We start from the raw sequence: 11,758 nt of genomic DNA, 5'->3' as shown, positions 1-11,758 counted from the left end.
ATCATTTCACGTTGGTGTGCTCCTTCCTGCATGTTCACAGTCACTAATAACGGTGCCTGTCCAGGCACTGATTACGACTGCTAGTGCTTTAGTTGAATTAGTGAGAGGCTATGGAATCACGTCGTTTATTGGGATGGATGGATGGGTTTGGGTGTGTGGGTGGGAATAATTCCAGTTTGTTATTACAAGTGACGCTTCCACTAGTAGCATGTTCTGCACTATTAAAATGTATAGTGCATACTCAGATTTGGAAGGGTTATGAGTTACTGTGGAAATATTGTTATAGATAACCTTTTGAATTTTCTTTTTTCTGACAGGGAGTCGAGTTCTTTGATGAGAAGCTGAATTCCCTCTGCATGGCCTGGTTGGTGGACCACGGTCAGTATCTGTCTGTCTGTCTGTCTGAATTCATGTTGCCTCTAATTTGATGTGAGAAGGAGTGTATTCAAAATTAGAGAGGTTTTATTTTCATTTTGTTGCATAGTATCTTGTTTTTAATAATTTACAAGAGGAGATCTGGGTACTACTATTACAGTATTTCATAATAATGACATATACCAAAAAAATATTAAATCATCAGTCAAAATGAAATTGTTTTATATTGTTTGTGTGGATTCTTCTGATTTTAACATTGCAAATCTGGACCTCCTTTTCGTGTAGTTTATGCTATCAGAGAAGCAGCCACAAGCAACTTAAAGAAGCTGGTGGAGAAGTTTGGAAAGGACTGGGCCCAGGCTACCATCATTCCCAAGGTCCTGGCGATGTCAAATGATCCAAATTACTTACACAGAATGACCACTCTGTTCTGCATCAATGTGAGTAAATGTGGATTTACAAATAAAGCAATGACATTGTTCCTTTTTATGTCAGTTCATAATTCTTAATAGCTTTGTAAATGAATGGAATTAAAGCTTAAGGTAATTTTTCAGAAGGTGAAAATTGATGTCATCTGCACATTTTCTTGTGCACTTGGTTTTCTAAAATATCAGCACCAGGATGGACAGCACTTGGCAGTAACCTGTAGACAACATTTGGCTTTGACATTAGTTTTCAGTCCGACTTTAAGGTTGTCTCACAATATTAATGCTCTTCATCTTTGCTACTTTAAGATATGAAATTTGGAAATAACCTACTAATTAATTTTCCACTTACTGCATGAAAGATGCTTATTCATTTTCTCCTTTACCGTGTAAAAAGCCTTTGGCATTCAAATCTCTAACTGATTGTAATACAAACTTTGAAAACTGCTATTACAACATACGGTGTCTTATCATGTATTTCCAGATCTTAAATGACGGAGAGTAGATTGGCAAACGTTCTACTTTGAGCCTCGTATTTTAATTCACACTCATTTCTGCTCTATCTGATCTCTCTGATGGCATCTTGCAGCACATTCTTAGAAGCCTGAACGAGGTTTTTACTCCGGAATGTTTAGCTGTAGATATGGCATCACTGGCACCTTTTGTATTTTCTGTCATTCACTGCTTTCATTATTTTACATTGGCACTGGTAGGCCAAACCTTTTGTGTTGTCGCACATTTAACTAACTGTCTTCATTTCTCTGACTGTATGCCAGTGAAGCTAATGAGAGTTGTATTCATTTTCTTTTTAAAGACAGGTTTTAATTACTCTTTTGCCCGAGTACTTTCTTTGTAGTTCTTTGTTGATAATGCGTTGTCAGAACAATTTATGATTGTCCAAACATTTAAGTTCTTTTTTTAATCTTTTACTTTTGTGTTGTCAATGTAGCACGCAAATTAATGTTATCATTTGTTTCTGCGTCAAATGTAAATATTGTATGTTTGAGCACTTCTGATCAGAAGGTTACCTTACCCTTTAATAAACTTTGAGTTTCTTTTTTTTTTTCTTCAAGGTTTTGTCAGATGTGTGTGGACAAGAAATCACTACGAAGCACATGTTACCCACAGTGGTGCGCATGGCAGGAGATGCAGTGCCTAATGTCCGCTTTAATGTTGCCAAGTCTCTACAGAAAATAGGACCAATTCTGGATAACAGGTAATAAATATTCTAACATTTCACTCCAGATTTTGAAGTCTTCTCCAGATGATGAGAGAATTTTATATATTAATTTAATTTTGCTATAAAATGTATTCTTAAAAGCAATTACATTTGAGATTATTGAAAGTCTTTGCTCTACCTGTTAGAATCCCCTGAGCATTATATAAATACATTTGGTAGATTTTAAAGTTTAATATTGGCACTTGGTTGTCCCTTTTTTAATCAAGCGTGCAGGAGCAAAATAATCGGTAGGTTTTGTGTGGACGCCTTGTTGGGAGCGTAACGTTGTGGCAGGATGGGGTCAGTTCACTGACAGAAACAAATGTGTGCAGGCTGTCAGATTGGAGGTAAAATACATACACATTAAAAAAGGAATACTTTATGTATGTATTTGTATTTTTAAAAGTTTACCAAACATTTTTCAAAATGTCAATTGTTAACTATTGGATGTAATCTAATTGACTTGTATATAAGTAACGTGATCCTTACAGCATGTTTGTGTTTCTTTGTCTAATTTAGCACTTTGCAAAATGAAGTCAAACCAGTGTTAGAAACATTAAATCAAGACCAGGATGTGGATGTGAAATATTTTGCCCAGGAGGCATTAACTAGTAAGTAAACCAGCAGGCATTTTAAATTCTGGAGCGTAATGCTATTTAACATTGGCTGTATTTTTTTTTTGGTTTCCTAATATTAAATTATCCAATACAAAGTCCTAAGCAAGCCTTTTATTGGTAAAGGCTGTGTAACTTTCTACTATTTATTTTTGTGGTTGAAAATATTTGCAAGAATATCTTTTAAGTTGATTATTTTGATAAATTCCAACTTTTTGCTCCCAGTCCTGGAAGGTCTCACTTGGGACTGGACACCCTGAAAAGTGGGCTTTATAGTCACCATAAGACCCTGGGCTCATTTAGGGAGGAATTGAGCACTCGGTGAGCAGGAGTGAGTGAGGAGGAGGTGAAAGGGGGTCTTTATTCATTCATTTATTTTATTTTATTTGTATTGATTTTAATAACAAATAACATTCCATACTAATAAGTCAAGTTTTGCAAGACCTCGTTCAAACCAAGTCTTGAAAGGGGGTCTTTAGTGGGCAAGAGGACGAGCTTCCTCATTTGTTAGCCTCTTCACGTGAGCCCAGAGACGCAGCAGAATTCTCGTTTCTTTCAGTTTATTTCGTATGTTGCTTTTCCCTGCCTGTTTCTCTTACCTAATACTCAAGAGTAGTTTTGTATATTTTGGCCTCATTGGCATCACAATGGACAAGAGGGTGACTGTCGGAGATATTTAATAACTTGGTGATCAAGCTTTTTGAAAATTAAATCCAGTATCCATAATGAAGTTATGAAGACTTAAGCGTATTGTATTGTGTCTTTCATATACACTGTGTGCACAATTATTAGGCAAGTTGTATTTTTGGGACTCATTTTAATATGAAATGCCATCAGTCAATCCAAAATGTTAATAAACCTGAAACCTGAATGTTATGCAAAGGAAATGTGAGAGTGAACATCATCAGGGGAATACACGTGTGTGCACAATTATTAGGCAACTAAATCAAAAACGTACATTTTCCCGATCTCCCTTGTTTATTTTCATCTGTTAAAGTGAGAATAATAAACAAATGACATAAACATTTCTGACCTCAGTGACCAACACAGCCCCCCTTTCTTTTCAATATCCGCAATAAGCCTTCCATTCACGGAGTCTGCCAGTTTCTTGATCTTTTGCCGATCAACTTTTTGTGCAGCACAACCACAACCTCCCAGATGCTCTTCAGAGAGGTGCACTGTTTTCCTTCCCTGCAAATCTTCTGTTTAAGAAGGGCCCACAATAGGGTTTAGGTCAGGTGAGGAAGGGGGCCATGTCTTTATTCTGTCATCTTTAAGGCCTTTACTGGCTAGCCATGCAGTGGAGTACTTTGGTGCATGTAATGGAGCATTGTCCTTCATAAAAATAATAGTGCTCTTGAAAGAAGTTGAAAATGTCTTCTAAAAAAATGGCAGTAGGTTTGGGAGTTGAATATGAGTCCATCTTCAACCTAAAAAGGTCCAACTAGCTCATCTTTAATAATACCAGCCCATACCAGTACCCCACCTCCACCTTGCTGATGTCTGAGTCAAAGTGGAGCTCTGTGCCCGTTACTGATCCAGCCACGGGCCCATCCATCAGGTCCATCAAGTGTCACTCTCATCTCATCAGTCCATAAAACCCGTCTTCAGATACTCCTTGGCCCGGTCTTGACGTTTCAGTTTATATGTCTTGTTCAGTGGTGGTTGGGTTTCAGCCCTCCTTACCTTGGCCATGTCTCTGAGCACTGAACACCTTGTACTCCTGGGCACTCCAGGTAGGTTGCAGTTCTGGAATATGACAGCACTGGAGGATAACGGCTTCCTGGTTGCTTCATGTTTGATTCTTCTCAAATCTGTGGCAGTTGATTTGTCTTTTTTTCTCAACACGTTTCTTGTGACCCTGTTGATTATTTGCAACAAAACGCGTGATGGTTCTATGATCACGCCCCAATATCTTCACATTCCTCTGAAAGACTTTTTACAATTTTTCACTTTTCAGAGTCATTTAAATATTTTTTATTTTTTTTTGGCCCATTTTGCCCTGAGGAAAAGAAGCTGCCTAATAATTCTGTACACCTTGATAGAGGGCGTCGGTCTCCTTAGGCCACACCCTCCCTCATTACACAAACACGTATCACCTGATGTGCTTAAATCAAATAAGCAGTCAAGTTTATACAGCTTGGAGATGATGATATGGTCAAAATGCTCACTTGCCTAATAGATAGATAGATACTTTATTAATCCCAAGGGGAAATTCACATAATCCAGCAGCAGTATACTGATACAAAGAAACAATATTAAATTAAATAGTAATAAAAATGAAAAAAAAAAAAATTAAAACAAAATTAATGTTCGCATTTACTCCCCCGGGTGGAATTGAAGAGTCGCATAGTGTGGGGGAGGAACGATCTGATAACTGTGCACACAGCGTAAATTTGCTGCTCATGGGGCGGTTGGTCAGATAGCTGCACATAAACAAAACAGGCAGACAGACAGACAGACAGACATTTACTGTTGGCTCCACATTAAACACATCAAAGAAAATTGGATCAGTGAAGGAAGATGATTTGGAGGAGCTGAGTAAACCTGGAATACGACTGTTCAAACAGTGTAGATGATGAAGATTCAGGAATTTTGGTAACAAGCATCTCTAAATTACACTTTGCACTTTCTCTTTTAAATCGAGCTGCAGCTGACAGAGGCCATGTTGCCTTCTTAAAGGCCATAACAAAGAATTTCTAGTTAGAAAAAATGCATCCCACCAGAATGTAGGATGTTGCAGCTTACCTTTATTTTTTAAATGTGTATATCTTATTTTAATTATTACTAAATAACTGTATCCACAGATAAGAAGTAACATCATTTTTCTGTTTTCTTTCTTTCCCTCCCCAGTTCTGGCTTTAGCCTGAGGACCTGCGTCATCCTGATGTTGATGGCACCGTGTTGATTTTTGTAAAATGTTTTGCTGCCCAACTCTTACCTTCTCCTTCTTTCAGCAGCACCCTCCGATCCCCCCCCCCCTTAAGGCCCACTTTCATCACCGTTCTTGCATGTCCCTTGAGAGTTCCCCATAATCCTTCTTTACAAAAATCAGTGGACTATCTCTCCATATGTTTCTCCGTAATCTCCTATATGTGCAGTCAGAAGCCCCCACTTTACCGCCGTCCCTCCGACTCTACCACTATCTGAAGTGCTGCTGCAGACTCTGTATAATGTAATTAAAGCACTGAATATTGTGTTCTTTAAGGTGTGTCTCCCATATATATATATATTTTTTTTTGTTATTTTTGGTGTTTTTGTTTTCTCCCCTACAAAAATACAAAAACATGATGGTGATTTTAAAACCGCTTGTCCATTGAGTGGCCACCATGCCAGCATCTAAATTAACAACCCACAGGTGTCACTGTACTTGAACGTTCCTCGAGTTGTTTCTCAACAGCATGTTAATATTTTTTTTTTAATAATCGGGTACAGTAATAAACAGAATTTTAAAACATACTGCTTTTTGTCAATTAAAGAATGTTTTTTGAGAATATACTACAGTAAAGATTAATTTAATAATTGTATAGACATGTACAGATGGAATTTAGTTTTCTGCATTTCTAAGGTGTAAGTCGTGCCATGTTGACGCTGGTATTGAAGCCAATTTATTAAAGGAATACCCATCCATCCAGTATCCAACCCACTATACCCTAACTACAGACAGGGTCACGGGGGGTCTGCTGGAGCCAATCCCAGACAACACAGGGCGCAAGGCAGGAAACAGACCCCGGGCAGGGTGCCAGCCCACCGCAGTATTAAAGGAATACTCCACCCAAAAATGATATTTTTAAGTGTTATTTGTCCTGTATAGTGTGTAGTGAAGGCTGAGAAAAAAATGTGATTTTTTTTATATTTTCATGCAGAACGGAGATTAAAGAAACGTTTCCGTACGAAAAGACATTTGTGGTGACGAATGCTGGTCAACAGCAAAATATATGAAGACACCCATGGAAAAAAAATGTCATGTTACTCGTGTTGTACACTCGAAACGTCAAGTCACCGAGTCGCATGTCCTAATGTCACAGACACACGTGTGTTTATTAAGTTTTTTAAGTTCTGTGACACACGAAGATTAACTGCTGTTTTAGTAGTTCCGGTGTAATGCATACTGTTGCTTCATTCCCCGTCATTTCTTTACGTTATTAAAGTCGGCTGTTGCTGTTTATTGTCCTTTTTATCATAAATGCACCTCTTGGAGGCAAACATTTCGCAACATGTGGCGCTCTGTGGATGAGTGTGTGTGACAAATTAAGTTTGATTTGACTTTTAAAATATTGTTAAATAATCCGCTTTTGGAAAAAGTCTCATGAGTAAGCCTTTTCGTAGCGGTGAGCCACAACTGGAGTACTTAGCGGACGGATATCTTGGCGGTGATGCGTCGAACTGCAGGTGGATATTCTGTTCCTGCTTTCAGTCTTAAGCTGATTGCACTGCTGAAGTCACGTGATGTGCAGTGTCAGCCAATGAGCGCGCTGCTGGCAGGCTGGACTCGTGACCGGGGAGTGAGGGGCAGGCGGTCATTGAGCTCATTGCTGTCTGTTGGTTGTGTTTCGGTGTGTTGCATTTTAGTTCACAAGAAAGTTTTCCAGTAGTAGTTTAAAAGTATTTTAACAATAATACATGTGTTTGGGGCATTGTCAAGTCATACAGTCACGTGGATTATTTTTTCATGGATCTTTTTGACGTTTGCTGTTGTCCAGCGATGATGCCTATTCTGTCTGAAACTTTGTTAGCTCCGTTCTGCATGAAAACACGACAGTTTTCTTTTCAGGTCATCACTATAAACTAACCAGTAAAGTAACATAAAAAATTAATAATTTTTTGTGTGAATTTTACATAACTGTTCTCAAAATATAATTTCTGTTCTGTTATGTGACCTTAGTGAGGGGGCAGACCCATTTTAGTTCTTGCAGAATTCGGCGCATTGCTGCTTTAAAGAGGACTTGACGTCAGAGTGAGTTTGTCAGACTTGAGGCAAGCTGCGGAGTTGGGAGCTTACGGTGGGCATCACCTCGCCAGTGTGCTCCATATCTTAACTTGTAGCTGCAGTCATAGCTAATCAGAAATAGAAGAGGAAACAACTGCACCCATTGTACTGACGGAATTTTAATTATTGGAAAACAAAGCAATTCGGAGATGAAAACTGCTTACCCCACAAAGAGCACATGCGGTATGGGGGGGCTGCGGGTTTGCTTGGTGACTGGCATGAATGTTGGCAACTGCCCAACTCACTTGAAACGCGGATACTTTCAGTTTTGGGGGTATCACTTCGCCCATAAGTCCTCAAAGCTGCAAATTACCAGGTTTCCAAACCGCAGCGAGCATATATACAGTGTGTGTGTGTGTATATATATAATATATCTGTAACTCCCTTGTTTTCAGGCATTTCCTCTACTGCCTCAATGTCAGCCCCTTACGTCTTGAATGTAACTCCCTGCTGTGCTCTCGATGTTTCAGAACTCTAGGACTTGATTTTCAGACTTTAGCGTTCACGGATGTTTGGAGCAGGTTGATATTCCACTCCGTTTGAAATGAGATCTTACGTAGATCTGAACATACCGGGTATGTGTATGCAGTCAGAGACTGAGCTGGTGTGTAGCGCCTTTGCTCCCATATTTATGTCCCTGTTGTGAGATCCCAGTGGCCTCCTCGCGTCTACTTAGCGTTTGCTTTTTCTTCTCGTCATTGACGCAGGTGTGATGGCCACGCTAAAGACCTGATCGCCATTGTTTGTGATTGATGATCCATTTCAAACGATGTGTACTATGCTTTCTGCTGAGATGTGCCTTTTATTTGTCCGGTTACGCGTATTTTTGGCCCACATCACCATGTGCAGGTTGGTGTAACTGGCATATTTAAATTAGGCCTATGTGTGTGAGGGAGTGTTTTGTGGTGGCAACTTGACTAAAGCTGATGCCACTGAGAAAGACGTCAGCCCCAAATTAGATTGTGAGATTAGGGAATGTTATGCCATTTGGTAATCTTAGGGTATCCAAAAATAACCGGAATCTGTACCTGGCGCCCAGTCTAACTTAGTTGCGAATGTCGCCGCTCGGTGTGGCACACTTACTGTATTCTGTGCCAGTCTGCCCAGTGGCGTTGCTCGTTCGCCATTCCGTGTCGGTTTTTCTTGGTACTTACTAAACGTGATCTGCGATTTGTGTGATGGGCGATCATAAAGAACGGCGAGTCTGCGTTCAACTTTGTTCTCTCTTAGGGTCAAACGGCTGCTGAAACTGCAGTGAGGCTTCAAGCTGTTGTTAAAGAGGAAGCTTTAAGGGCTCATTTATACTTCACGCTCAGAACGCGTACGCGTCCGCATCATGGCTGCCACGCGTTCCCAGCGTTCATTTCACGCGTCCTCTGAGCAGGTCCTCAGAAATTAACGCGACGCGTGCGCGAGTTGCAGTACCAGCAAAAAGTCGGGGGGCGCAGTGTGCTAAAAGTCGGAACGTGACGTCAGAGTCTCTGTTTACTATCTACATGTGACAGCAAACCTCTATGGAGATCCTTCGGGGATCGATGTGCGCGCTTTGCTGTTTGATGAATGGTTCAAAGTGTCGAAGCAAAATGCCGACATACAGATGCATTCGTGGTGCTTTTATATCCAAGCGTCGCATATTCCCGATCGTAATGACACGATACATTTTAAAAGTCTCACATACCATCTTTTGTGCCATCTATTTTTTATTTTTGTACTTTACCTGCTGTCAGGTACAAGAAGCTCGTAGCGATGAAAACTGGGATGAGGTTTACGACGGTCTGCTTTATAAATAATATAAACTACGAGGTTAAAGTGGACATTTCGAGATTAAAGCCGAAATTTCCACTTTAATCACAAAATACACGTTTTCACCGTGTCTTTTATTTTTTTCTCAGTGGCTCAAATACAGCGCTATACATTATGTTGCCGATGTGAAGTTGCAAAAAAAAAATAGACGGCACTGACACTTTTAAAATGTATCGTGTCATTACGATCGGGAATATGCGACGCTTGAATATAAAAGCACCACGAATGCATTTGTATGTCGGCATTTTGCTTCACAACATCGAAGCATCCATCCCGTGGGATCGGCATAGAGGCTTTCTGTCACATGTAGATAGTTCCCGAATGTAATGACACAACACATTTTAAAAGTCTCACATACCATCTTTTGTGTCGTCTTTTTTAATTTTTTTATTTTTGCAACTTAACAACAGCAACATAATGTATAGCGTTATATTTGACGCGGTGAAAACGTGTATTTTGTGATTAAAGTGGAAATTTCGGCTTTAATCCCGAATTGTCCACTTTAACCTCGTAGTTTACTTTATCATTAAAGCAGACCGTCGTAAACGTCATCCCAGTTTTTAATCGCTACGAGCTTCTTGGACCTGACAGCTGCGGCAAGCAGCAAAAGATCAGCACACAGAACAAATTAAATGTCTGATATTCCAACTCTCTGCACATTTAGAATCTTTAGATTCATACTTGATATCACTTTCATGATGAAATGCATTAAAGTGTGTATGTTACATTTTACGTATAATTTCATTTAAATAATGAATACTGTTAATAATTACACACATGGGGGTGACACGGTGGCAGAGCAATAGCACTGCTGTCTCGCAGAGAGTTACGTTGCTGGTATTTCCTGCTTGTATTCCACACTGTGCTTCGGTTTCCTTCCAAAGATAAGCAGATTTGGGGATTTGGTGCCGCTAAAATGACGCTAGTGTATGTGAGTGCTTGTATTCACCTTGCGATGAGCAGAGACCTCGTCCAGGGACTGTTTCTCAGTCGTGCCCAATGCTTGTTGGAATGGACACATCCCTGGATTGATGGATTTAATCAATAAACATCCTTTTCACAGATATTGCGGTAAGGTGTTATCGGAATTTAATAGGTGTTTTAGGCAATTCACAACACAGAGAAGCCAAACATGTTCTCACCGTGACAATATCTCACACTGCCACCTGGTGGACTCCTCCAGCTTTACGTTAAGTACGCGCGCAAGTATAAACACTTCAACGCTTGCGTAGCAGGAGCGTCCGCTGCAGCATGCGTCGCGTCGCGTGAAGTATAAATGAGCCCTAAGTGAAACGCAGGTCTGCGAGTGGGTTTCATGTTTCAAACGAGGGGAAATGTCAGCTGAAGACCAACTGAGATCTGGCCGACCTTCCACAATTAAGAAAGACGAAAATCTTGAAAACATTCACAATTCAGTTCATGGAGATCGTCGTCGGACTGTTGAAGAGACTTTGGAGTTGACTTGTGTGTCTCGGAGTTTCTTTGCCACCCTCCCTACTCGCCTGATTTTTGCCCCGTGCGACATTTTCTTGTTCCCGCGTATTAAAAAAGAACTCAAAGGGAAGCGTTTTGTACCGCGGGGGAAGTCAAAGAAAAATCGCCGCAGGCCTTGGACGACATGCCTCTTCAGCGATTCCAAAACTGTTTCCGCCGTTGGGACGAGCGCACTTGGAAGGAGACTCAAGTTTCAGGAAGTAAAAATTATTAAAATGATTTTTTTTTTCTTGGGTACCCCTTCGTATGTGTTATCATGCAAGTTCTGTTTCGGGGAGTTGATGGGAAATGTTGACTTCTTTAAACTCTTTCTGGGGCTGAGAACAGATAAAGAGGTAAGCCGCGTCTTCACCCGTGTATTTGAAATCCACAACTGCCCAACTGTTGATTCCTCATAATTTTTTTTTTCTTTTCCTTTTTATGCAGTGCTCTCTTACACAACTAGGACATAACCGCCCCGTTCCTCAGCAGGTCTAACTGCATGCCGCTCCTGTCCTGCACAGCTTTTTCATCAGCCATCTTTCCCTGTTTGCATTCTGTTTCCACTAACGCCAGGTGAATGAGTTTAATTCCTCTTTTGTTTCTTCTACTTTTCTTCTCATTGTCCGTGGAGCCATCATACCCTGCATAGAGCAGGAGCAGCCTGACTGTCCTCGCCAGTCCCTGCAGAGCAGAGTCGCGTGCTGTCACTTGGCTGCTGTCAGTTTGGACTGAAGTCACTAGAGAGCAGAGCCACAGACGAGCACAGACCGCCATTTGGCCCACTCGCCAGCGCTCATTGGAGCCAGAAGTGACTTTCTGGTGATTTCTATCGCCGACATTCTAACCTGTGGCCAAA

The 11,758-nt window shown here is 40.6% G+C and overlaps 1 protein-coding gene across 1 annotated transcript in view; it reads left to right on the top strand.

Annotated features, from left to right (window-relative positions):
* The window catches only part of LOC120540086 (serine/threonine-protein phosphatase 2A 65 kDa regulatory subunit A alpha isoform), a 46,161-nt gene extending 40,177 nt beyond the window's left edge, over positions 1–5,984 (top strand). Inside the window, exons 11-15 of the mRNA XM_039770568.1 lie at positions 318–378; positions 661–815; positions 1,874–2,016; positions 2,539–2,630; positions 5,487–5,984. Coding sequence (XP_039626502.1) covers positions 318–378; positions 661–815; positions 1,874–2,016; positions 2,539–2,630; positions 5,487–5,503 — 468 coding nt within the window. The 3' untranslated portion in view covers positions 5,504–5,984. The remainder of the gene's footprint in view (positions 1–317; positions 379–660; positions 816–1,873; positions 2,017–2,538; positions 2,631–5,486) is intronic.
* Positions 5,985–11,758: the final 5,774 nt, after the last annotated feature.

This window comes from Polypterus senegalus, chromosome 12, assembly GCF_016835505.1.
Source record: "Polypterus senegalus isolate Bchr_013 chromosome 12, ASM1683550v1, whole genome shotgun sequence".
Taxonomy (NCBI): domain Eukaryota; kingdom Metazoa; phylum Chordata; class Cladistia; order Polypteriformes; family Polypteridae; genus Polypterus; species Polypterus senegalus.
Note: the sequence above shows the minus strand (reverse complement) of the source record. Positions and strands in the feature narration are given on the sequence as shown.